Source organism: Acartia tonsa, chromosome 7 (assembly GCF_053477335.1).
Source record: "Acartia tonsa isolate MP-2025a chromosome 7, ASM5347733v1, whole genome shotgun sequence".
Lineage (NCBI taxonomy): Eukaryota > Metazoa > Arthropoda > Copepoda > Calanoida > Acartiidae > Acartia > Acartia tonsa.
The window spans coordinates 20,049,761-20,076,483 of record NC_137266.1 but is presented as its reverse complement, the minus strand read 5'-3'; the positions used below and the strand labels follow the sequence as shown (position 1 = coordinate 20,076,483).

At 32.1% G+C, this 26,723-nt stretch overlaps 2 protein-coding genes across 3 annotated transcripts in view; both read left to right on the top strand.

Moving 5' to 3' along the window:
* Positions 1–226: 226 nt before the first annotated feature.
* On the top strand, positions 227–7,443 carry Bem46 (abhydrolase domain containing 13-like protein Bem46). Its single transcript, XM_080167823.1, has 14 exons — positions 227–370; positions 775–835; positions 1,197–1,293; positions 1,574–1,674; positions 2,315–2,438; positions 2,607–2,714; positions 3,035–3,155; positions 3,386–3,489; positions 3,937–4,046; positions 4,364–4,452; positions 5,201–5,268; positions 5,766–5,841; positions 6,196–6,318; positions 6,916–7,443. The coding sequence occupies exons 1-13, from the start codon at positions 344–346 to the stop codon at positions 6,274–6,276; spliced, it is 1,167 nt and encodes a 388-aa protein (XP_080023949.1). The 5' UTR covers positions 227–343; the 3' UTR covers positions 6,277–6,318; positions 6,916–7,443.
* A 467-nt stretch (positions 7,444–7,910) lies between these two features.
* LOC145325027 (histone-lysine N-methyltransferase eggless-like) overlaps positions 7,911–26,723 on the top strand; it is a 45,854-nt gene continuing 27,041 nt past the window's right edge. The window contains exons 1-34 of one of the 2 annotated variants that reach the window (XM_080167816.1): positions 7,911–8,070; positions 8,168–8,870; positions 9,231–9,305; positions 9,526–9,696; positions 9,969–10,029; positions 10,537–10,634; positions 11,351–11,388; positions 11,898–11,984; positions 12,394–12,476; positions 13,269–13,343; positions 13,859–13,952; positions 15,375–15,448; positions 15,705–15,813; positions 16,172–16,265; positions 16,561–16,661; positions 16,774–16,901; positions 17,575–17,683; positions 18,203–18,268; positions 18,777–18,866; positions 19,157–19,246; positions 19,445–19,518; positions 19,753–19,804; positions 20,079–20,230; positions 20,474–20,549; positions 21,403–21,464; positions 21,792–21,879; positions 22,031–22,113; positions 22,539–22,624; positions 23,274–23,318; positions 23,962–24,052; positions 24,855–24,941; positions 25,587–25,696; positions 26,303–26,388; positions 26,629–26,685. In XM_080167816.1, coding sequence (XP_080023942.1) covers positions 7,996–8,070; positions 8,168–8,870; positions 9,231–9,305; positions 9,526–9,696; positions 9,969–10,029; positions 10,537–10,634; positions 11,351–11,388; positions 11,898–11,984; positions 12,394–12,476; positions 13,269–13,343; positions 13,859–13,952; positions 15,375–15,448; positions 15,705–15,813; positions 16,172–16,265; positions 16,561–16,661; positions 16,774–16,901; positions 17,575–17,683; positions 18,203–18,268; positions 18,777–18,866; positions 19,157–19,246; positions 19,445–19,518; positions 19,753–19,804; positions 20,079–20,230; positions 20,474–20,549; positions 21,403–21,464; positions 21,792–21,879; positions 22,031–22,113; positions 22,539–22,624; positions 23,274–23,318; positions 23,962–24,052; positions 24,855–24,941; positions 25,587–25,696; positions 26,303–26,388; positions 26,629–26,685 — 3,570 coding nt within the window. In that variant the 5' untranslated portion in view covers positions 7,911–7,995. Of the gene's footprint in view, positions 8,071–8,167; positions 8,871–9,230; positions 9,306–9,522; positions 9,697–9,968; positions 10,030–10,536; positions 10,635–11,350; positions 11,389–11,897; positions 11,985–12,393; positions 12,477–13,268; positions 13,344–13,858; positions 13,953–15,374; positions 15,449–15,704; positions 15,814–16,171; positions 16,266–16,560; positions 16,662–16,773; positions 16,902–17,574; positions 17,684–18,202; positions 18,269–18,776; positions 18,867–19,156; positions 19,247–19,444; positions 19,519–19,752; positions 19,805–20,078; positions 20,231–20,473; positions 20,550–21,402; positions 21,465–21,791; positions 21,880–22,030; positions 22,114–22,538; positions 22,625–23,273; positions 23,319–23,961; positions 24,053–24,854; positions 24,942–25,586; positions 25,697–26,302; positions 26,389–26,628; positions 26,686–26,723 lie in introns of both variants that reach the window. The other variant, XM_080167815.1, reaches the window with a different exon arrangement.

Here is a 26,723-nt window from a genome sequence, read left to right as displayed (position 1 = left end):
ACTATATGGATGAAAAAAATATACTATAAAAATACTATATTTTTTTTGTTTTGGAGTGGTCGCCCTGGATCATATTGCGCATTGACTAAAACTAAAGATACACCATACTACGCTGTAGGGCCACGGTGATCCAGATTACAATTTACATGAACTGTCTGACTACGTAATTTATTTTTTACTATAGGTAAAAACACCTATATAAATTTTTCATAACACATTACAAAAACATTTTTCAGAAACTTACAAAATGACTTGATAAAGCTAAAATCGATATTTATCGTTGCGTGGAACTAGTTTGAAGTGATAACACTACTAGCTGGACCGAAATTGATGATTAATAATCATGTCCTCAAGTCTTCACTCGAACAGGGATTTTATATAATACGCATGCTTGTTATTTGTAATTGTAGATCTTGTAATTATTTGCAAGTTTATCGATAAAAACATTCAGATGACGAAAACCACCCTTATTGCAAGGCCTTTGAAAATAGTTAACTGTACATGGTAATGCGTTGCGTCAAGGCATTTCCCTTTATGTTAACTTTTATATTGCGCACCTGACATTGCAGCAGTACTAAGAACTATTTTTTATTATTTTTATAGAAGAGGGGGTTAGTCCACAGCGCCCTAAGTTTTTTTTTATTTGTGCCATAAACACAAAACCCCTTAACGAATTATAGAATGATTTAATAAAATATTAATTACATACCGTCGCATCTAAATATTTGCCTACCAATGGCCTGCGTATTATATCTATGCTGTTAAATCAACAGGAAGGCTGAGGATACGGCCTTACTCATTGAACATGAAGAAACCGGGTCCCAGGGCAGTGGGGGTAAGTTTTAATGTTATCTTTAATTGTCACGAACTGAAAAAGGAGAACTTAGTTTTTTAAAATTAAAGATCTCTTATGATTAAACCCTATCTAATGCTTTTAAAGTAATTGCTGTTTAACATAATACTGTTTGTGTTTGTCTAATCAAAAATAATATTTCTGAAATGAGAAAAGAGTGTTATTTTAATTCAGGTTAGGTTGGTTGAATTACATTGGGTGCATTGTAGAGGTCGGGGCCTCCGTAGAGTTGATGCGCAGTAAAAAAAACTATGACCCCTCTCTTTTCAGTTTTTTTAAAGGTGGTAATCTGTGATTGTTAGGTTCTTTGAGTGAAAGAACCTTAAATTAAAAAACTATTTAGGGTGTCCAGGGTCTGGGAGACGGGTATCAGAATCAACTAATTCAGATTTTCTCTTCATCAAGATAGTAGCTAGAATTACATTTGCACTTATTAAAAGGTAAAAATTATCTGAGCTATTATAAAAAATCTGCAAAATTATTGCAAAAATTCACGAATTGAATTTTTAAAATTATTTTTAATTTTCAAGACATTGATTAGTCTAGAAAAAATACCCAAGACTATTGAGACAACGTATAAGGCAACTTTTTATTGTGAATTTCTATCTTTAAAGTATATATGATGCTTTTTTTTGTGTTTATTGCATTATTATTATTGTTTTTTTCTTAATGATTGTCGATTATATCATAGTGTATCTTTGATTATATTTTTTTTTATAGGTTCTGGGCATTTTCTGGAGCTGCCCTTCTATCCATAATACTATTTTACTGGCTGTATGGCGGCTTCTTTGCTCTATTTATGGTGATATTCGGAATTACAGGTAATGTGAAATCTCATATGTGTGTGTGTGTAGCCATAGTTTCTTAATGTTTGGACCTAAGTAGTCATGGAGCTAGTAGGACGAGACTCTTTTGTATGCTAGCACCAGGGCCAGCTCAAGGTCCGCGCTCAAGTACAAGTACTTGACCCGCTGTCTCAAGGGAACTACTCTTTATTACCTCACCCTTGCCTAGTATAGCAGGTGTCCAGAATTAAGTCACCATAATGAATGACGCTCTCCGCAGAGGAGCTTGGGATAAGGGTAGTACTGATATTATGTACTTGACTATTAAGTATCCAAACTTACTCAATAATCCCCTTCTTACACAACCAGGGGAAGTTGCGTAAATGTATTCAACTGAGAAATTCGAGTTGCCATATGGGGACTAGAACTCTAACTCTCATCACCGTAACTCAGTACGTTACCACTGAGCTACGACGCGCCTAAAAAAGATAAGATTGTACATTTTGGTTCAATATTTAACGGAAGATCTAACTTAAACATTATAATTAATCGAAGCATCATGCTTTACGTAAAATGCTTTAAAGAACCCATTTATAAATTTTATGTTAAGTCCCTTATTTTTCCGTCTTTATATCAAATAATCAAAACATAGTATATTATATATTTTTTAATTTAGGTGTATTATACAAAGCAGGAGATAAATTGTTATATCATCCTGATCAGCCCCCACAATCCAGAGTCTTTGTTCCCTCACCAGCTATTTTCCATCTACCTTTCGAAAATTTGTTTATCAAAGCTAGGTAAGTTTTTGTTACAAAATAATTTCTTAAGTGGTTTGTGTGTCTGATCAGTTCCTAATTTTTTTTTTTTAAAGGCATCAGTTTTAAATAAACTAATCAAGTTGATTTTACGTGTTTTAGCACTAAATATTAACTGTTTCTTAGGTGAATGATTAAAAATTATTTTAGGGATGGAACAGAATTGCATTTATTTTTAATTAAACAGCCCCAAGAATTATTTTCACGAGTTCCCACCATTCTCTTTCTACACGGGAATGCTGGCAACATAGGCCACAGGTATGGAAATTTATTTTTAGAAATTGTACGTTTTTTAAGTCAGCCAATGACCCTGTCATGTTGCATTATCAGGGATCTTAAGGGATAAGTCAATGGGCGATGAATTGATGTACATCTCCAATAATCATGAATTAACCTCTTCTGTAGATTAAAATCATTGTTTGAAAAGTTGGTCCACTATTAGTTTAGAACCAATGAATCACAATTTTAATTCAAGTACCCAAATTTTTTAGGCCACCGAATAAGATTTTTGTCACTTTCCAGGTTAACTGAAAAGTTATCTTTGAAGTGCTAAATTATCATTTAAATTTTTTATTAAGATTGGGAAATGCCAAAGCTTTGTATGACGAGATCTCATGTAACATAGCTCTGTTGGAGTATCGTGGGTATGGCAGGTCGGATGGACAGCCGGGGGAGGATGGTCTCTACATGGATGCTCAAGTAAGTTTTTTATAAAGCTGCTGCGCCCATAGCATCTAGAGTGAAGCTTTCCAAGAAATAGCATACTAGATTTTTGGGCGGGAAAGCTTTTGATTTATCCGAAAAATCCTAAGAATAATACTCTACCAGGTATACCTAGATATTGCTGATCCATCCTAGTCATTGAGATCTTTTTCTACACTAACACTCGTACATCCTGCTAATTAATTTGAGAAAAATCTTTTTTTCAGGCCTGTCTTGATTATTTGCATACGCGGTCAGACCTGGCAACCAACAAAATTGTTGTCTTTGGCCGGTCTCTGGGTGGAGCCGTTGCAGTTGATCTAGCATCTAGGTACATTATATTATTTTTTTTTGCTATTAATATTTGCATTTTTTATTTCGAAAATTATGATAGTATCTGTAAGTACCTAGAGTAACTTAAAATGGTAAAGAAACGCTGGGGTTTATAATAAGAGTAAAAACATTAGAGGGAGAAAGGGTTTAAATAACCGTATTTCCCTATCGCAATAACCTTGTGCTGACTCTAAATTGGGTCTTTAAAAATGAACCAATGGTAACGGGAATACTAACACATCCAAGTAGCAGAAAACAATTTGCGAGTAGACGAAAAAGGTTATTGAAAGGGGGGGGGGGGGAGGTAGGTCTGTATATACATCTATACCATAGATATATAGGTTTATCTATAAACAACATTCTATGAATTTATTTAGTCTAAATATATGAAGAATATTGTCGTATAATGTACAATGTCCACCCATGATAGATTTTCTCCTTTTAGATCTAAAAACAAAGATAGAATCGGAGCTGTGATCTTAGAGAACACATTTACTTCAATACCAGACATAGCCAAGATATTGTTCCCTTTCAAGTTTATCAAAATGTTACCAGGTATGATACAAGTGCATAGGTTGACACATATTTTTAAAAGCGAAGCTTTTCTACACATAGTCAGTTCGTACATTTGTCCGTAACTGATAGCTCATTACTTCAAATTATACATGTTAGAATTGTTCCATCGATATGACGATTCTTGTTAGTTACGAATAATGGTAATTATTTTATTGTAAAAAAGCATCCTTTATTTAAGTTTAAGATGGTGAAAAAGTTAGAGATAAAACATCTTTTCTGCAGATGAACTTCCTAATGTCTTTGTAGTAAAAAAAAGCATATATTGTGAAGATTAAAACCTACTTTTTTTGTTATAGTTTGGTTTTATAAGAACCAGTTTAAATCTGGAAAGAAAATTTGCAAAGTAACGCAGCCGGTGCTATTCATATCTGGGCTTATGGACAAGGTTAGTGATTATTAGCAGTAGGGATGGCAATCCGTCAATTTTTTGGACCGGATTCGGATTCTTACGTTACATGAATCTGTCCAAAAAATGGCGGATTCCGGATTCGGATTTTTGGCGGATTCCAGATTCGGATTCCGGTTTCTAGCAATATTTTATAAGGCTTTTAAAAAAAATTAAGTGCTACATATGTGAAATGTCCTAAAAATTAATATTATTGGTGTTCTCTATAATTTACTTCCGAGAATCGAACCAGATTTTAAAAGATATTAGGTATATATAATGATGATAATGAGAAGTATTAAAAAACTCAAGACGCTAATTTTAGCCTACCAATTAAGAATCCGAATCCACTATTAAAAAACGGATTCCGGATTCGGATTAAAAAATTGGGCGGATTCCGGATCCCGGATTCAGATTGCCAACCCTAATTAGCAGGAAACAAAGCTACTACACAAGTAATAGGTTGTGGTTAGTTTGTCAGACTTACTTAAAAGCAAATTATCTGTCCCCGTCTCATGACAAAAAGAGTAATTACTTAATTTTTGTATAAGACTATTATTAAATTAGAAAAATCTTCACAATAATATCTTATACAGAAAGTTAAATTTCATTATGATCGGAGCAAGACAGTCAAAAAAACAAAATATCATCATCATATCATATCATAACGAGAAAGTATTAAAGTAGTTTTCCTGTGAATCTTTAATACAAAATAAAGCCGCTTATCTTATACAAATATTATATGTAGTTGATTCCGCCCTCTATGATGACAAGTCTGTATTCTGGATGTGGTTCACCTGTCAAACGCTTAGCAAGGTATACAAATAAAACATGCATCCTTTTAGTTTGAAGACAGCTAGCGGCTACATCCAAAGAGGCCTTTAGTGGTACTTTAAATTTTTGTTTTTCTATTTTATGTCTATATTGCGTTCAAGTCTCTACGTAAAAGCAAAAATATTTTAACAATTTCGATTTGTTTTTACTTCTCTTGGGAGGGTGGTGGTACCCTCCCTCAAAATAGTCATAAAATTCCCCGGGACCTGTTAAGGAGAACCCGATCGGTTCAGCGCTTAGCGAGATCCTTCGGTACAAACAAACAGACAGGCAGATAGACAGACATACATCGTTCTACTTTGTATCTCTATAATGATATATTGCATCTCAGCTCTCATCTTTTAGCAGGTGTTGGTTATTCATTAAAAAACTTTATTAAAATAGTTGACAATAATTAGCCTGTATTACATCGAACTATTAGTTTAGTTAATAAAAAATGGATCAAAATAACCTTTGAATAACTTTGAATGATAAATTAGGTTTGCTGGTGGAACCCACAATGAAACATGGACTTGCTCAGAATATTTTCAAACTATCAACTACTTTTTAGATGAGGTAATACTAAATAAGTGTAAGGATACCTACTAAAATTACCTTAGAATGAATATATATAACATTCCAATTATGAAAATAAAGTGTAGAGATTGTAAACTGTCACATAAAATATTATGTTCATTTGTAAAAATAATTGTATAGTTATTTATTATTCATTTCACTTATTCATTAAAAATGCCTAGGTACATATATAATGATATTAAAAAGTCTTGTAATAGACGGTTCTTTTATCACTTTTTGAGATTTTCTCTTTTATTATTATTGGTGTCTACACTTGACTTTGACATTTTGTAGTTAAATTTGCTAAAGAAGTAAATATCCAGATAAACTTAATAATTTTGTATTTTTATTAAGGTAATATATTTGCACAATGATCATGGAAGACAGAAAACAAGTTCTCCTTCTTCAATAGTTACTACAACCAGTATCATTTAGATTTATATAATAGTTATTTCTATTTAGGGATTATTCATGATTGTGGGGTTAAGCTTAAGAACCTTACAGCAAAGACTTTAAAAACGTATACGTATTTACCTAGTCTTTATACAAGTTGGATACAGAAAAAAAACATTCCATAATTTTAAGTAGGAAATTATCTAGATCAAAATTATTTTATGTACAAAAATACAAAAGGGGTAGATGCACGAAATGGATTTAAACTTAAATTTAGTGAACTATATTTTTTCCTGTTCAATGGTTTAAACTACATTTATTGGGCATATATTTGAAAGAATTTCAATTTTCTACTATGTAGTTTAAAAATTTCAAGACTAGAAAATCGTATTCTTGTGATACTTGCAATTTATATAGCTGGCTTGTTTTCACAAAAATAGCATGACGACTAATTTAGTGATGTCTAAATGGTTATTTATTGCAATACAAAATTATATATGTTTGATGGTATACTTGTAACTTATGCTTGAAATCTTTATTTTCTGAAATGCACTTCATGTAACTATCCTTTTACAAAGTAGTCAATGTCTATCTGATCTATCAAGAAAAATGCATATACACACAAAAGTCATTGTTGTAAGATGCCTATTTCTTCACCCTATGTTCATGGATAATTATTAGATTATATTATCTTTCAGTATCATTTAGATTATTACAGATCATTTATAGTCAATATGATAACATTTTGATTATCATTGCTATTGCACCTGAAAATATAAAAGATCTGCAAATTTTCCGACAATAAAAAATATCTATTTTCTAATTTAGATTTTTATTTCTGTGTAAAAGTATAAAGCCACTTGACGGTTTTATAAACTTAAATTGTTTCAATAAGTGTCATTTAAAAGAATTATATTTTTTAGCGTAAGCATCTATTTAAATAACAGTGGGGGATATTTAATCTAAAGAAAAAACATCTTTAACTTTTCTGCCAATAAAAAAGTTATCACACTTACCTAAGTGGCTAAATTGCATTTCTTAATTGAGCTTGAAAAAAAAGTTTGGATATTTTAGGTTTCTTCAAAATTTTCTATTGAAACTTTCTGCGCAACCAAAATTTATTTAATTGTTATTTTTTTCAGTGTTTAGTTTGTTCATAATTGTGATATTCTTGATTAGTTGTTTAGATTTACAGTAAAAGTGAAGCTTTTAATCAAAAAGGGCTTGTACGTCACTGCGTAGCAACGTCAGAATAACAGTGTCAGTCGGGTCTGTTGCATGACTAATAGTCTAATAGTCTTTTTAAAGAGCTCATCAAAGCATTGCTAAATTTACAGTCGTAGCATAGAAAAATGTAGCAATGCTTTCATAGTTGCCCAAAGTTTTTAAGCTTTGCTTTTTTGAAAATCGTCATTTTGTTTTCATTATTAAAAAGAATTAGTTATTTAACATCTTTATTTAAAGAAATGTAACATAAAGTAAATACCTAGGTTCATTAATTTTTTTTGGGACAAACATGTACTTAAAATTAACATAACAATAATCAATGCATTCATTTGTGACAGTATTTTTATTAGGATTTTAAAGTTCAGAAGTATTTTTTATAGATATTAAAATTTTCTTTAATTAAGAATTATTTATTAGATTTCCAAGTAACCTAGTTGATAGTAGAATGGTTTCTGAACTTTGAAATTTTTAACTTAAATTTATCTCTTTGTGAGCCTTAAAAGACTGTAATTACAGAACTAATGTTGATCAAAAATGGACGTGGAAAAAGATGCCACTTCTAAAAGTGAGGCATCTGAAAATATTGAGGAGAAACCTGACAGCCAAAAGGTGATAATTTATAATAATAATTATCCTTGTTAAATACAAGGATTCCTTTAAATCATACAAGACTAATCTAAACTTATTAACAAATGTCATATTTAAGGCTGAAGAAACAAACACCTCAGATTTACCATCAGAAGAAGCAAAATCTCCTGCAAGTTTAGACAAAGATAACTCAGAAAATCAAGAGGAGGAAAAAAGTAAAGATTCTGAAAATGAGCCCATAGAGAAAGAAAAACCTATTGACCAATTTGATAAACTTTTTGAGACTACAATAAAACCCAAAGATTCTCAATCTAAAAATGATACAGATAAGAATGAATCCTCTGATTCCAACAAAACTGAATCAAAAGATGAAAAAATGGACGTTGATGAGAGCATTGAAGCTAAAAATGACACTTCTGAAGTAAATGGTGAAATTATTAAAGACACTGAAAAGGACGAGGAAAAGATTGAAAAAGAACCTGAAAAGGAGAAGCTTTCAACTCCAATTGATGTAGAGGCTGAAAGTGAAAAATTAGAAAAAGAAAATGACAAAAAAGATACTTCAGCAGTGGATGTTGAAGGTGAAGGGATAGATGATGCAGCATTTAAAGAAACTGAGAAAAACGTAAGTTCTGAAATGGAAACTGTTGAGAAAGGCACTGTGGTAGTTGATGTAGAAAGTGAAAAAGATTCAGAAAGTGAGGACATTGAGGAAGTTGATAACAATGAGGAGCTAGCTAAAAAAGTAGTAGCTAGTATAAAAACTAATAGAAATGAGGAAGACCCAGACGATCCGGACCAAATTGATAGCCAAGATGAAGGCAAGGATAAAGTGATGTGTAAATTTAGAATAAGTTTTTTTTCTAGAAAATGAAATTTTGAAATTTTTTTACAGCCTAGTTGTTGAAGTTTTTTTAATAGATAAACTAGACTTTAATGCATATCCCCCTAACAGCTAACAGTACAACCACACAACTTTGTAAAATTTTATTACTTAAATAGAAATTGTTGTAATAAATGTATTACTGAACATGATACATTATGAATGCAATTTATTAGAGTTAACTGCAGTGTATAGGGTTTCTTATAAGGTTTTCAGCTCGTTGCTTCGCTACTCAGTTGCAAAATTTTAGGACGTAAACTCATGCAAATCTATTACTCATCTTTATCTTTGAATGTAGAAGTTGGTGTTGAAGAGAAAAAAATGCCAAAATCACCATCTCCTAACACTGAGGATATTGTTAGTAGTGACTCAGGTATCATTCTTTTTTTTGGGGGGGGGGGGTGGATTTTGTATTAAATGAAATGCTTTATATGAAGTTTGCTTTCAGTAACAGTGTATTGTAGTAACAGTACACATTGTAGAGTAGTTATACTGTCACTATAATATTTAAAGATGTCATGTTGTTGAATAGTTATAATCCATTGTAAATATAAAAATTGATTTGATTAATATTATTTGTATTCCACAAGAAGATGAAATAGAAGAGTTACCTGTTGATAAGAAGAATGAAAAGGACACGGATAGTATACAAAGTATTCCTATTCAAACAACAGATGATAACAAGAAATCCACCAACGTAAAGGAAACAAATAAACCTACTAAAAATTCTGATAGAGATTCTGACAGTTCTATTGAAATTTCAGGTAAATTGCATTTCTGTTGTGTTCATTCAAAAATTGGAAATGGCTTCTTTTAACTCTTTTATGTTTATAAAGGTGGGGGGAGGGAAGGGGTTGGAGGGTTATTTTTTTAAGGAACGTTTTTTCCCTTGCACAATGGCTTATAAGCTTCCTTTAGCTATTACCAAAATAACATAATAATTATGGAGATCTCGGTTTAGCCGTGTACGAGATCTTCCTCGACTTACATACTTTTGGGAGTATTATGATATATATTATATGATTTGTTGTTTTAGTGCCAAAAAAGAAAAGAAGAATTGTATGGCAATGCATTAATCCGGAATGTTCCTCCTCAAAGTAAGTAAAGTTAAATTTTTTAGTAGTAAAGATCTTACTGGGCGTTTGGTGTAACAGTAAAGAGAGGAGAGAAGGCGCTTTTTAGACTTGCAATTGATGGTAAATGAAGTAAAGTTTCTAAATTATAACTAACAGGTTCTGATTTATCACCACTTAAAGTTTGCTAGTTACCACTTTAAACTGTAAAATCCTTACATAAAAGAAACAGGATGTCTATCTGAACCGATATGTTTCTCCTTTATAGTTAAGGTTCTCAAAAATCATATAAGTTTTATAATATTTTGGGATAGGGTACCACCACCATCCCAAGAAGAATCGCTCCCACTCCATTTTCTTTCTTTGAAAACTAAAATAAGTGGGGCGAAGGTTGACTCTCACTTCCCACCCCCCTCCTTCTTTAACACCTCAAGTGCCTCTAGGGGCATAGCCGCTAGTATAGGTATATAGTTTTCTTAACGCGATATTTATTTACAATTTTATATAATGTATATTCTTTTTTTTGCTTAGGCGAAAGGACTTATTGACAGCTGACAACTATGTTTTATCTGTGTATAATTATGATGAAGATACAAAGAAGAAAAGAAAAATTTGTTTTACTTGCTATGGTAAGCTATAATTTATTTTTTTTAAAGCGAAGCTTTTCTATAATTAGGGTCCGTCCGTCCGTCCGAGATAGATAGCTTTTATTCGTTAATTTAGGCATGTTAGAATTGTCCTATCGATTTAAAACTTTGCATGATGATTCCTGTAGTAGTTGGGTACGATTTAGAAAGCGTAGCAACTCTATAATCATTACAAGAATGTCTGTACGTCCATTTTAAACATGTGGATTTTTCTACTTTTTTAACAGCAAATTTTCAAGTGTTTTAATTATCCGTTTGATCTGATTTTTGGTATATTGATTCCTGGGACAACAAAGAACAATATTATAAGCGAAGCAACTCTATAATCAAGTCCAAAAATGTAAGTATGTCCATAAACATTATCCTGTTTTTAAGCAGTTTTTCAACAAATTTACCTACAATTTTGATTCGACATTTATACATTTATGTTCCGATTTTTCAGTTTAGATACTATACAAGTGTTAATGTCCGTTTGTCCTACCGTTGCAGTGCTTCGCTTTTATGGATGTTGTCATCCATGTACTTACTAAAATAGAGATAAAAAATATCATAGAAAACTCCCCGAAAACTATCTTCAATTAATGTTTCCTTGATTGAATTTAACTTACATATTATAAAGGTTAAAATATAGGTATTCAAGACTTGTTTTAAACTGTAAACACATTACCTAACTAAATAAAAATATTTTCTTTTTTTAGCTGATATCCAAAGAGAACAACTACGATTAATGGACAAGGTTAGAAATTTAAATTGAAAAGATTTTGCTTTCCCTTTAAGAGCCTACCGAGTACAGCACCCCCCCCCCCCTTTACCTTCATTTTTATCGTAAGTAATGGAAGGGAAAGACCTGCTCGACTAGACACTCTGAGGGGAAACCACTAAAAAAATAATACTATTTAAAAGTTAATACAAAGTAGCTTGATGTCTGTCTGTCATTTTGTCTGTCTGAAGCTTAATATCTTAGTAACTGCTGAACTGATTGGGCTCTTCTTTTCAGGGAATATAACTAATGGTTCTGTGGTGGTTTTAGACTATTTTCTTGAGGGTTGGGACAACCCTGAAACCTTCCCCCCCCCCCCCCCCCCCCCAACCAGAACAAAAATTTCCTCCATTTTTTTGTGTTTTAGGGGCGAATCCGCTAGTGTGATAAAAAATTTGTAAGGTGAAGTTTTATATGTATGAAAAGGCTACTACCAATTCGTTCCAATTTATCTCTAATCTATATAGAAAAATAAACAATTTTAGATTGATAATAACGAGCCTTTATTGAATGAAGAATTTCCAGTGGCAGAAGATGTTCTAGAATTAGAGGATTCAGACGAAAAATCAGAGGTTAGTGTAGTCCTTATAATAAATAACAGGATCTTTGTATATCTGTCTGTACCGAAGGATCTAGCTCACCGCTCAACTGACATAGTTCTCCTTTACAGGGGAGCTTCTCATGGGCGCTGGGAAGATTTATAACTGTTTTGGTGGAGGGCACCACCCCTAAAAATCCCCTCATCCTCCTCCTCAAGTGCCCTGAGATGTCTCTAAAGGCGTAGCCGCTAGTACTTTTGTAATACAATATAAACATTATTTTTTATTTTGGCTCTAAACTGGTTCTAATCTAATCGGATTTTTAATCCATACTGCAAAAAAAACTTATAAAGAAAGTCAATGTCATTTTACTATGAAGGAGTGCCGCTGTTTTGTTACGCAGTTGCGCACTTTTTACAGACTAAACTTGATATTTGTTTAGACCGATGACAGTGACAGTTCTCAAGTTCAAATCAGCTGTTCCGAGGGAGATGAACTTTTGACTAATGAACAGTTTGTCGACAAGTAAGATTATTTTAGATATTTCTTAACAAGAATGTCAACATCCAAAAGTAGCGAAGCATAAAAAAATCATGGATTGGACCAACAGACAAAGTGAGTTACAGAGCAGATGTTCAGTTCTCATTACAATGTTAAAAGAGAATGAATAATATGGTTAAACCTCGCAACATGGTCAACAGAAAGACGGACGGACAAAACATTGTTTAGATTAGATGCGTATGTGTCACAGGAAACAATTTTAGATGTCTATTTTGAATAGCAGCCGAGAAAAGCACATTTGATTTCCCACATAGCATTTTGGACTGCCTGACAGAATGACAAAGTGATTTATAAAGTAGCTTTGCTCCTAAAAATAAAGAAAAACATATATAATCCTTAGTAGCGTAGCAATAAACGAACCAGTATGAATTTTAGAGTTAACAAATGTGGTAGAATATAACACAGTGATATTCCATGTTACGGACTTTGCGATGTTTTTAAGTTAAACACAGTTTAAACCAGGGATCCAATGGGATAAGAAAATGACCGATATATTGATATACATCCTCTTTGATGATAAACAAACTTTCACCTTCTGTAAATTGCAATTAGTGGTTGAAACATTTGGATACTCAACTTAATCAAATCAAAATTCAGTAAAAGTCCCTAAAGTTGTTAAGCCAACGAATAAGATAACTTTATTAAAAAAAAACTTTGGGAACTAGTGTAATGAACAGTCTAATGTCCCCTCCCTCCCTCCCTGGTTATTTATATGAAAGCAGTTGTAAAGAATTCTAAACTGACAATATTTTGTAGGATGTTTGGGACATGGTCAAAAGAACTTGATGTTCCAAATATGATTATTGAATCCTGCGCTGAATTAAGTAAAAGGTAAGTAATAGGAGTTTTAAATTCAGTGATATAATACAGGAAGATAGTTTCCAAACCGATTGATATCCGCTGGATTTGAACCGGTTCTTAGCATTCTCAAAAATCATTCATAGCATCGTATTACAGACAATTTTCCACGAATATTAAAATAGAAATCATCAGATTAAAACCAGTTTAGTTACAGAAAGTCCGTACGAACATGCTGATTTTTTTTACTCATTTGATAAGATTATCCTATTCATCTGATATTTGGAATACTGATTCCTGTTAAAATAGGTAAGGTATAAAGTTATGAGCAAAGCATCTTTATAATCAAGTCCTAAATATCATTTGTATGTCATGAAACAGTATCCTGCATTTATGCAGTTTTGCAACAAATTTACTTTTAATTTTCCTCAGACTCTTACATTTATATTCTGCCTATTCAGTTCTGACACTCTTTAAGAGTTAATGTTTATTTGTCCCATAGTTACAGAGCTTCGCTTTTATGAATGTTGTCTTCCTTGTTTTGTTAGGTTTGAAGACATGGAAGAAGAAAGAGAGACTATAACCAAAAATTTCAAGGACATTGAAAAAGGGGTCGAACAGCTGTTTAGAGACATTTACGAGGTAAGGAAGAAATATTGTTAAAACTTGCTATTTTTGAAATTTTCGCAAGGTGGTGGGTTCGAGCTTTTGTAAAAAGGATTTTGAAACGGGTCATGAAATGTAAGCATTGGTTGGTACACCAACATAAGCTTTGTTTCTAGTTTGTTAAGATAAATTTACTCAAGCCAGGCTACAATTGAATCAAGATAAAAGTAAGTGCCGAGCTCTGGGACCTATGAATGGTGAAATTAGACCATAATGATTCCAGGTAAAACCAAAATATTTCAGCGGGTTCTTTTTGAGAAAATTAGATTTGAAAATTTCAAGTTCAATTTTCACCCCCTAGGAGTTGCCGCATAATCATGACAAGAAAAGCATAGACTATTTATATAAAATTTTGAACAAGTTTGCTTTTATAAAGTTATTCATAAAATCACTCCTGAAGGGAGTTAATTAATGGTCATTTTATCAATTGCTTTGCTAAGGTCACGGAAATTCAGCCTTAAATAAATCATATATAGAGAGAGGTTTTATGAAAGACTTCATAAAAGCAAAGTTGTTCAACATTTTAAATAAATGATCTTTGCTTTTCTTGTCGTGATTATACAGCAACTCCTAGGGGGTGAAAATTGAACCTGAAATTTTCAAATCTAATTTTCTTAAAAAGATCCCGCTGAAATATTTTGGTTTTACCTGGAATCATCATGGTTTTATGTCTAATTTCACCATACATAGGTCCCAGAGCTCGGCACTTACTTTTGTCTTGATTCAATTCATAAGGAAAAAGGATAAGAGGATGAATACTCACCCCTTTTTCATGGTAAAATACTACTTCCCCATCCCTAAATTTAGAAGCAGACGAAAGTCAAAAGCCGCCCAGGGCTTTTTGTAAGTCAATCATAAATAATAATGTGAATAAAAAGAAAAGCGATATTTAGCAAACAGCCGTGGGCGGTCAGAATCAGCTGAATGTTAATTATGAAAAAAATTTCCCCCTTTTTAGAAATAGAAGGATTCATCTTTCATGAACAAGTTTTTTTAAATAAAAATAAAATTCTATGTAATTTTTAATTAAAACATTAAAACGAAAATATCTAATCTAATACTCTTGCCCTAAATATGGAAATAGTAAAAAGTAAAAAAAATATTTTTTTTAATGATTTTTAATCCTCCCATTTGAAAAGTAGTGGAATAGCAATAAATTTTAGCGCGGCAACAGCGCTGAGTAGGCCTCTAGGCCCACTGCCTATTTTCGTCTTCTAGTTGCTTCGATTCCTCTCTTTTATTTTTTTCTCTATGATTCAATTGTAGCCTGGCGTGTACTTATAACCGTAAAGACCTTGACTTTAATATGATATTTAATAAGTGTTTGAAAATACAATCATGAATCTACATAATTAAAGATATTTTTATTCTAAATTTAAACCTAATTTTTTTTTCTAGCCATTTGAGCCAGAATATCAGTCTCTTGAACCGTTGGATATTCCATTGGATGAGGAAATACAACAAAGACCTAGGTACAAAATAAACTTAATTGTTTAATAAATAAATTTTCATAACGCATTTTCCATCAAAATAGAATCGTTTTTGATTAAATAGGAATTGATTTTCTGACGTGTAGGTTTTAAGGTGTTAGCATTTAAGTGTTCTTGAAAAATAATCATTTGCTGCAAATTTTTTTTATAACGCAGTATGTCCGCAGATCTGTATCATATATGTTGAAAAATTTAATTGCGTATTTGAATAAATACTTCAATGATTCACATTCTTCAGACCACAGCAACAACGACCTATGGGAAACGCGGGAATTGCAGGGCGCCAACCAATAGGAGGACCCCAGCGACAACAGATAAACAGACAACCTGGCACTTTCAACTCACAGGTAACAGAAAATGAAAGGATGTAATTAAATCCCAAAAGGAAAAAAAACAAAAAAATTTGTTCTTAATTGGCTGTGTTCTAAATTTAGATTATATTTTAATTATCTTAACATTCTTTTATTTGTTCATTTACTGTGTAAATTTAAATTGTCATTATTGAATCCCACTATCACTAGTTTAAACGTTTAATGCGCGTTTTAGAGAAGTTTTATGGTATGACACCGTCCACTTTTTTTCACAAAATTGATAATGCACAGATAAATATACGGAATTTTTATATCTTGCATGAAAGCACTTCAGCTAACTTGTTAATAGAACAACAATTAACTTCTATCTACCATATATTTTTTTATATTATAGGGGGGTATGTTGCATGGAGGCGCTAGCAGGCAACATCCTATGCAACCAGGAATGCAACTGCAACAACCAGCACCTGTTCAACCTTTACCTTTTGGTAAGTAAAGACAATTTTTCAAATCTTTATCAAAGATAACTTTACATTGCAGATATAAATTCTTGAGAGAATTGATAGATAGAAACAAAACAGTATCAAAATATATCATGTCTTAAAAAATGAATCATTACTCAAATCTTGATGTCATTCGATGGTTTCGGTTGATTTTTGAATGTATAATTTGATCATATTTTTATACTTGTATTTCAATTCAGTTTATAATGTGATTTTAAATCAAATTGAATTTGTTTTTCTAGTAAGCTTTATATTGTGATAATATTATCTTTTTTTGCAGTACCTCAACAAGGAAACTTGGAGAGGCCGCAAATAACTTTAGGAGAAAAGGTTTTCTATCTCAGAGGTGGTCAAACTATCAATGTTTGGAAGGAAGGAAAGGTGAGATATTTTACTTCATTAAACGTCATTAATATAACAAGCAGAACAGTTAATAGTAGATGGTATTTATTATTTTTCAGTCTTTTCTAATCCATTTTTGTTTGAATTTCAGGTTGATGAAATATCAAGCACTACCATTGGAGAACTAGCCAACTACAAGATAAAATTTGAAACCATGGTTGGAAACAAGAAAATTATGCAGTCAAAGCAAAGAAATCTTAAACAGATGGCTTATTACAAGTAAGATTGTTTTTAGTAGCGCAGCTTCCCTACAACCGCATTGTCCGTCCGTCACTTTAACATTGAATTCTGAATTGATAAAATCTTAGCTGGACTACTTTAGGATATCTTGTTAAAATAGTAACACATTTATTTTATTAACCTAATATTTAAATATTGCGTTAGTATCCTATTATATAAAGTAGTGAGCTTTTTTGTCTGTATGCTTGCAAAGGATCTTGCTAATCTCTGAACCGAAATGGTTCTCCTTTACAATGACACTTCTTGTAGGTCAAGGCAAGGTTTTCCACTATTTTTTGGGGAGGTATCTCCGACAACAATTGCCCCTAGAGGCGTCTAGGGGCATAGCAGCTAGTAAGTTTTAAAAATAATTTTCAAGAAAGTAATAAATATAAAAGTTTTTCTAGTATTCATTCGAATCCGGTGGATAAGAACCGGTTCTCATCCATACGAAAAAACTATGTCATAAATGTACAATCATAAGATTAAAGCCAGTTTTTTTAGCCCGTGCCTTCGGCACCTAGAGGCTAAAAAACTAGTTTTAATCTTAAAATTGTTCATTCTATATCCGCGGAAAGCTGTTTATAATACGATGCGAGAAATAACTAATCCAAGTCGCTTTCAGTTCTTATTGATTGCAATTTATCAGTGCAGTGTATTTGTTATTTTTTAGTGCGGCTACTGTGAAAATAAATGTTGGCACCCGTGTTATTGCACTTTATCATGAGAAACCGGAGGACCAAGGATCTTACTATGCTGGAATCATTGCTGAACCTCCAAAGGTTAGTGTGTAATTGTATTTGTTAAAAGAGCAATTTCATTAAAATTTATAACGTCCGTTTTTCTTTACGTTTGTCCTAAACTACGTTAGAGGGCGTTGTGGCATTGCTGTATTTGAAATCAGATGTCCTGATTTATCTTGTGAAGATTGAGATTCCCAAGACGATGAGTATCTTCCCCAAAACATCTAAATAAAAAAGTGTTCGTTTTTACGTAACGTTTTAAAGTTACTCAAGTGCTTCAACGCGGAACTACAAAGGGAAAGGTAGGTTGCGGGTAAAATCCGTAAAGGTTGTGTGTTTTAAGTTAAAAACAGTAGTAGAACGACAAAAATTTATGTTAACTTCAAAAAAATATTTTTGTCTATAGTTCTTTTCAATAAGAAATACACATATTTAGTGAATATTATCGTTCTACTACTATTTTTAAGCCTTAAAACACACACTTTTACGGTTTTTTCCGCAACCTACTTTTCCCTTTAATTCTATTTTGCTAATAAAAAATAATTTTATGTTATTTAGAGTTTAAATATGAACAGATATCTGATTTTCTTTGATGACGGAGTCACAAGATATGTCGAGCACAAGGAATTTATTATGTCCTATTATTATATACCTAGCAGGTTTATAAATACTAAATAGCATAAATAAGACTAAAATTCTACTCATCTGGTCAATATAAATAGCTTGTTTTTATAGCATATTCAAAATCTCCATTATACATCAGTTTATACGTCCAATAGTGAGTCTTCGTGAATCTTTGTAAAGGTTTCATGACTAAATAATATTATATCTATTTTTTTGTTATTTTGACTTTCTTAAGGCCTTTGATACCTATTCAGTATCTATTAAATTTGAGTATTTTAGATTTAATAATAGCATTTCATTTAATAATAATAAAATAATTTATGTACTACAATTACTTCAAGAGATTTTCAAAAAGTTGGGAAGTCATCAGGGGGGTTTGAAGCCTTTAAGGGGTGGAAAAAGGGAAAAGGAGTTCTTGTAATACCATGTTTATTGGGGGTGTTAAAACTCCCCACCACACTCCGCTGTTAGAAAATATATTTCAATTAGGACATAAAATTTGAATCAGAATGTTCGTGTTGTGTGTTTTTCCTCGCCTGATGTTTCTGAAGATGTACATGTAAATTCCAGACAATTTATTAAAGAGTATCTTGAGAAGGTAGGATTTATTCAATAAAAAGGAAGAATTATTTTGCGCTGATTTTTCTTAAACAAATGTGTTCTAAGACTTTAAATCAGGAATAGAACCCTAAAATTTGGCATGGCATTTGTTTTCTTGGGATATAACGTGGATTTTTTGGGTTTTCTTGTCAAATTAGAAAATTAGGTATGTTTTGACCTGACACCTCTGATTTTTTTGGGGTGGAGTTGGAACGTCATGTTTTTTTAATATAAAAATCCAAAGTGTAAATAAAATAGGTAGCTAGTTTATATATTATCATCTTTTAGTATCCTGAGCGACCTATGGTGAAGCTTACAGTGGGTCAGGCAGTTAAAACTGAATTCGACAGCAAATGGCATATTACTAGAGTAGCTAAGGTAAACATAAAACATCGATTAGTAATTCAATAAAGAACAGCAAATTACATTTCTGGCAAGCATTGCTAATAATTATAATGTTTATAATGTTTAGTATTAACACCCTAAAAAGTGTAGACACACTTTGTGTTATGCTTTTTAAGACTTGCAACTAAAATGATATTAATATTGTTCTCAAAAAAGCAAAATTGTTTTAAGGTTGATGCTAGTTTGGTGAGCTTATTCTTTGAGGAGCGAAACATGTACGAGTGGCTCTATAGAGGTTCCACGAGGTATGACTATTCTACCATTGTATAGCTATTGATGTGTTATACTACAAAGTTTATAAGGTCATCAATGTAACACGCCAATAAGAAGAATATTTTTGTTAGATTTAAGGTCATTAATATGGTAGGTCAAATTCTTTTGTTAAACAGATGTATAGACAAGGACTTACCCACTACGCCACTAGAATAAAACACTTATTCTATCTATTTTTTTTTATAAAAGAAACAACTAATTTTTAGGCTTGGACCTCTGTTTACTCAATTTGCCAATCAAAGAAACAAAACAGGACAGGTGAGCTTGGCCTTATTTTTAATTTATTATCAATATATTGAGTCTAGCTCGGGATGTTTCAAAGAATTGAATAGGAATTTTTTGTTTCATTTTCCAATTCAATACTTACATCATTGCCGTTTAATTATCATTATCCATGAAAAGGATTTTTGTGGCAAGGAATAGTGCACTACTCATATTGGCAAATTTCTTATCAAAGAGAATTTCAGCTTCTGCTCTGTACTGTTATTTTAATATAATTCTCTATCTGTTCATATAACAAACGTTATTCTAGGTTGATAACCGAATCCGAAGGATGCAAAGAACAGATATTGAGTACACCAGCGGACAAAGGGACGTCATCCCTCTACAGGAGAACAATCAAACCCCTGAATCAGCTGCTCAGTTCAGGAAGGCCAATGTTGCCAGGAAAAGTGGAAAATCCAGGTAAGAGGAAGAGGTAAATGTCTGTATTATAAAACTCCCCCCATCTTATTTAAAACTCGAATGCATTTAGGAGAGGGGAAGGGCCTTCTTATCTTAGCTACTTCATTGATTTTTCCCTTTTTCCCCCCTCCTTGGGGAATAAACTTGGGGAGAGGGGGATTCTTTTTGCAGTTTGAGGAAAAAATGAATTTTGTGTAGAAAATATGATACGGAAAATATGATTAATTGTAAAATTTAATTCAGTTCCTCAAGTATTAGACATGAGAATATTCCTGCTGTTGAACGTGAACATCCAGACAGAGAGGGTATTGTAAAACAGGTAACTTTTATATAGAAAATGCCAATAATGATCAAACGCCTTTGTTAGGTCTAAAGAACACAAACTAATTTTCATATGTTATCAAAGCATTTTCAAAAGCTCATATTTGATTGCTAGCTTTTAAAATGAAAATAAAATAAAAATTAGATTTATCTATAATACAAAGTAGCTTGATGTCTGTCCGTCTGACCGTCTGTCCGTCTGTCTGTCTGTCCCTTAAGATCTCGGTAACCACTGAACCGATCGGATTCTACTCTTCAGGGAATATACCTACTGGTCCTGTGGTGGTTTTAGGCTATTTTCTTGGGGGGTGGGACACCCCCAACCCCCCCAAAAATAAAAAAAATCCAACCCCCAAATTTTTTTTTTTTACATTTTTTTGTAAAATCTCAGTAACTGCTGATCAAATTGGGCTCTACCCTTCTGGGAATATACCTACTGGTCCTCTGGTGGTTTTAAGCTATTTTCTTGGGAGGTGGGACACTCCAACCCCCCCAAAAATAAAAAAATCCCCACTTCCAAAATTTTTTTTTTTTATTTTTTTTAATTTTAAACAAAAACCAGTAATTGGGGTGGGGGAACCCCACTGCAACATGGGGCAAAGCCCCCATGAATCCCCCCCCCAAAAAAAAAAATCAAAATATATTTTTTTTAATTTGTACAAATTAAAATTTTTCTGCATAAAGCGCACAACCTGGGTTTAATTTTATCACAGAGTAATTAAACAAAGAATATTTTTTTGAATATTTCTATTAAGGAGGGTTGACTTCCCAAAACTATATAGGGCGAAGCCCCTAGAGGCTAGGGGCGAAGCCGCTAGTATTAAAATATAGTAATTAAGTTAATCTTTTAGGTTGATATCAGCGACAAAAGAAAATTTGGCAAAACATTCACCAAACATCAGTGCGCACCAGGGTAATTTTTTTATTCCAGTTGTTTGTAAAATGCATTCCGAAGATTCCTTATATATATGTGCATCTACTCTATACATTATTTTGTCCGTCTGTCTGTCTGTCATGCTTATAGAGTCAAAAATCTTATTGTTGGAGAAATGTGACTTTCTCAACTGCTATTTTAGATAGACAGCTGAAAATTTTAGTCAAGATTCCTAATATTTATACGGATCTGATCTATACACTTTTTGTCCGTCTGTCTGTCCGTCAAGCTTAAAAAGACAAAACCTTGTTATTAGTTTTAAAAGTCCTTAGTATCCATGAAAAGTATTCTTGTTCAATTTTCTAGGTGTATTGAAAACTTTGCTTACAATGAAAATGATTGGAAAGGAACTAATCCGCTTCTTATTCCTTTATATCTTGGATGGGATAGAAAGGTAAAAAAACAGATGTTTCTTAATCTTTTATTTTTATTATTTGTGATGAAGGTTTGTATTAATTGAACATTAACAATGACATTATTTTTACATAAAAATTACTACATTGAATATATGATTTACTGTTATTTTGATATTATTTTTGTATTAGGTGTGCAAATTACAAGGAAAATTAACCAACAAAGTACAAAACAAAACAGTATCCTACACTGCCCCTTGTGGTAGAACTCTAAGGTAATTACTTTACTTTCTTTTAGATTAGTTAAACATAGGTATGTGTGTTAATGTTATTATTTATTAAGTAAGTAAAGTAAAGAATTATATTTTTCTGTGATATTAATGGAAAATGTATTTAAAAAAGTACTTAATGTGAAAGATCACTATGTTCGAGAGCAAGTGTTCTTAAGCTTTTTATATTGAATATGATAGTTTTCTGCAATATTAGTAAAATTTTTTCTTACTATGAAATCGTGGAGCAAAAAATCGTTCATTTAACTATTTTTAACAGAAACTTAACTCATACACAAAGAGGTTTAACTTCAATGCTGGAAGGTGCACAGGCAACTGTAATACATAATCTTAATTAAAATTCTAATTCTTTTAAACTCTTTGCTCAAGTCCAGCGCACCAATATAATATACATAATGTTTTTTTTTCAGGAATCTAGAAGAAGTGCTTAGATATCTAAGAATTGTTAAAAGTTCTCTTGAAATTGACATGTTCAATACTGATTGGTTTGTCAAAGGAAAGTTGCGCATTCAAAATAATTAAGTTTATATTTAAAGTTGAATATAAGAGAAAACAAGGGGGGGGGGAAGTTTTGACACATTTGCGTAAACAGTGAGTATAGGCTTTATCTTTGGACTGAGAGGATAGGTTATTAGAGATAAAATCATTCTTATATGATGAACTTCCCCTAGATTTAAGATTTTTTGGATAGACCTCCAGGTTCCGGAGCTCCAGGCCTCCAGGTCCTCTCTGTACAGGTAAAAATTAAAAAAAAAATTTTTTTTTAAGAGTTAAAAGTCAACTTATGAAACAAAATATGCATTTTTGTTCTTCAAATATGTGAATAACATTCAAAAATATGCATATTTTGTTTCATAGGTTGACTTCTAACTCTTCAAAAAAAAAGTATTTTCTTAATTTTTACCTGTACAGAGTGGACCTGGAGGCCTGGAGCTCTGGAACCTGGAGGCCTATCCAAAAAATCTTAAATCTGGGGGAAGTTCATCATATAAGAATGATTTTATACCTAATAACCTATCCTCTCAGTCCAAAGATAAAGCGTATACTCGCTGTTTGTTTACGCAAATGTGTCAAAACTTCCCCCCCCCCTTGATATATAATGAAATATTAATCAATGTGAAATTTGAATGCAACTTTTTGAACAGTTTTTGATGAGTGGGGCCCCAAAACCTTTATCAATTTGAAACCAGGTTAGATATTTTTAATAAACTGGTTCCTATCCACCGGATTCGAATGAATACGAGAATAGTTATTTCTCGCCTCGTATTATAAACGGCTTTCCGCGGATATAGAATGTACAATTATAAGATTAAAACCAGTTTTTTAGCCCCCAGGTGCCGAAGGCACGGGCTAAAAAACTGTTTTTAATCTTATGATTGTACATTTTTATATTCGTAGAAAGCCGTTTATAATACGATGCTAGACATAGTTTTTTCGTATTGATGAGAACCGGTTCCTATCCACCGGATTCGAATGAATACGAGAAAACTTTTTCTAATATCACCTAATTAAATAAATGTATAAGACAAATACCTGGCCTAAGTGGTGTGGACTTTTTTCTTCTAATAGCAAATTGCTTTTTGTTCTTTTGTGGCGACTCGGCTGTCTTTTTATTTCTGATATTCAAAGACCCAAATAAAAGTCGGCAAAGGGTCCCCACCCTGTTGGTAGAGTTACATATAGCTCATGCTCTCTCTATTCTTTTACTTTAATTCACTAAGTAATGCAAAATTTTAGATATTAATTTCGATATTTATATACAGCATTATGAATTTTCTACTGGTTTTACTGATCTTACGTATTTCAAAACAAAAATTTTCTTAATTTTCTTAGATTTGAGTTATAGCAAAGAGAATGTTCCAATTCCGTGGGTGAATTCCATTGACAACAGTTTTCCAGATCATATTGATTATTCCACTGTCAGGTATTGTTTCTTTAAATCATATGTTAAGTAACATGAAGTATAGAGTAGCTTTAAAGATCTTTAGTTTGTCATTACTCAATCAAACACTGTTCTTAAGTCAAATATACATTAACTAGCGGTTACGCCCCTAGAAGTCTCTAGGAGGGGGAAAAGTCGACCTCATCCCATTTTAGATTTGTATTCAAACGAGTAAAAGAATATTTTTTGTGGGGGAGGGGGGTGAAGACACCCTCCCCAAAAATAGTTTAAAACCTTCCCAGGACCCATAAGAATCTTCACTGTAAAAGAGAACAATATCGGTTCAGCAGTTATTGAGATCCTTCGGGACAGACAAAAAACGCTTACTCTTTATATAATAGGACTAGCGGCTACGCCCTTAGAGGCCTCTAGTGGCCTTTAACTGTTTTTTTTTTATTTTAAATATCTAATTTGAGAAATAACTTGTCTATGTTATTAATTGTTAAATTCATGAGTCTACGCAGCGCGACTAGGCTAGCGAGACTATGCTAGCGACACTATGCGGCGGAAATATTTCAATTTTTTTTTCGATTTTATTGTGATTTCTCTTGGGAGGGTGGTGGTACCCTCCCCCAAAATAGTTAAAAACCTTCCCGGGACATATGACAATCTACCCTGTTAAGAAGAACCCAATCGGTTAAGCGGTTAGCGAGATCCTTCGGTAGAGACACACAGATACACCACAGACAAACAAACATCCTGTTACTTTAGTATAAGGATTAAAGCTTTGTTTGAACTACAGATTAAGGAACATGATGTAAAGATCATTTATATTTTTGTTCAGGATTCCCCAAGACGGAGTATTTATAAATACAGATGAGGAATTCTTAGTTGGATGCAACTGTAATGATGATTGTCAGGATTCTAATAAGTATGTTTTTTTTACCTTTTTTAAAGGGGTAGTTTCACGAAATGCATTTGAACTTAATTTAGTGAACCGCATAGTTTTCCCTGGTTAATTGGTTAAACAACATTTATATAGCATATATTTGAAAGAATTTCAATTTTCTATCACGTAGTTTCTAAAATATCAAGACTTGAAAATCGTCTTTTTAAATTGCATATATCACAAAAAGACGATTTTCAAGTCTTGATATTTTCAAAACTACGTGGTAGAAAATTGACATTCTTTCAAATATATGCCATATAAATATAGTTTAACCCATTAATTACCAAAAAATATGCGGTTCACTAAATTAAGTTCAAATGCATTTCGTGAAGCTACCCCTTTTAAGTTCTAACTTTTCCACCAATTTCTGTTATTAGTAAGTATCATTTAAGATCTGCAAATTTTCAAATAAACAAAACCCAAACCGCAAGTGGTAGGCAATTTTTTCTTAATTTTCTTTAAATTAAGATTAATCTGTCCTAGCATTGCAGATTTTTTGTAAAAATTGAGTAATGTCTGATTTTGAAGCTAGTGTGCTTAAATCAAAATTAAAGTTTTATTAAAAGATTAAGCCATGATAGTTTTTCTTCTTTTAATTAGGTATACATTATACCAATATATTTTTAGTTGTGCGTGTCATCAGTTAACAATCCAAGCCACTGCCCACTGTATAAAGAGGAAGATTAACCCGAACGCTGTATATAAATACAGACGACTGCATGAATTTGTTCCTACAGGTTGGTTTCATTTTTTTGTAGCTAAGGTTCGAGGGTTATTATTTTCGTTCTGAGTAATAAATCTACTCCAAGTGCCTCAGTTAAAACTACGTGATGTAAACTTGATGGTTTGGATTTTTTTTGCAATTAATGAAATTGATTATTAGAGGAAGTTGGCATTGATTATTAGGGGAAATAGATATTATCGCCTGAAAGTCATAAAGATATATTCAGTTTCAAAACTTTTTCACCTTGTTTTTTCTTATAATGATCTATATATTACTTTTCATGAGCTGAGCTACTATGTAATTTATCTTGTTAGTAAGTCCGTAACGCTATTGGGGAATCGTGATTTTCTTGGCTGCTATTTAAGTTTAGAAGGCTGAAATTATAATGAGGAGTATGCGCATCTTATCTACTGTTTCGTCCGTCTGTCTGTTGGCCATGCTTCAAAAGACACAAATCTTATTTTTTTTAAAGGTTTCGTGATTTTCTTTAAGTGTTTAAATATTTGTCTCCCCTTTTTTCTTTGTTATGACAACTAAACATTTGTTCTATAACTTACTTTGGCCGTTTGTCTGTTTTATGAGTTTTATGCTTCGTTATTATCCTTGTTTTAATTTTAAGGTATTTACGAGTGTAATAAACAGTGCAAATGTGCCAAAACTTGTCTCAACAGAGTCGCTCAAAATCCCCTACGCAATAAGTTACAGGTAAGACAAACTGATATTATTATAGATGTGCTACGTTTGTAATATAAAATACGATTTTGGATGCCAGAAAGTATTTGTTAAATTAAAATTAAATTGACTTAAAATTTCGGTTTAATAATAAAACTAATAAGAAATCTACAAGGTTTTTTTAAGATTAAGCAAATCCTTTTAAAAATCATTATAAAAATTAAATTTATTCAATTTTATGTATCATAAAAATGATTAAATAAAAATATATAGGTTTTCAAAACAGAAACTCGAGATTGGGGTGTGCGAACATTATGTGATATACCAAAGGTATGTTAGTAACTTAGTTTCAGTTCCGCGTTAAGGCT

Bases quoted from the DNA above. Each gene is read 5' to 3' on its own strand.
- Bem46 (XM_080167823.1), top strand. From the start codon at position 344: ATGTCCTCAAGTCTTCACTCGAACAGG. The intron at 1,675-2,314 runs GTAATGTGAAAT...TTTTTAATTTAG, and splicing joins GGTGATATTCGGAATTACAG to GTGTATTATACAAAGCAGGA. The intron at 5,842-6,195 runs GTAATACTAAAT...ATTTTTATTAAG, and splicing joins TCAACTACTTTTTAGATGAG to GTAATATATTTGCACAATGA.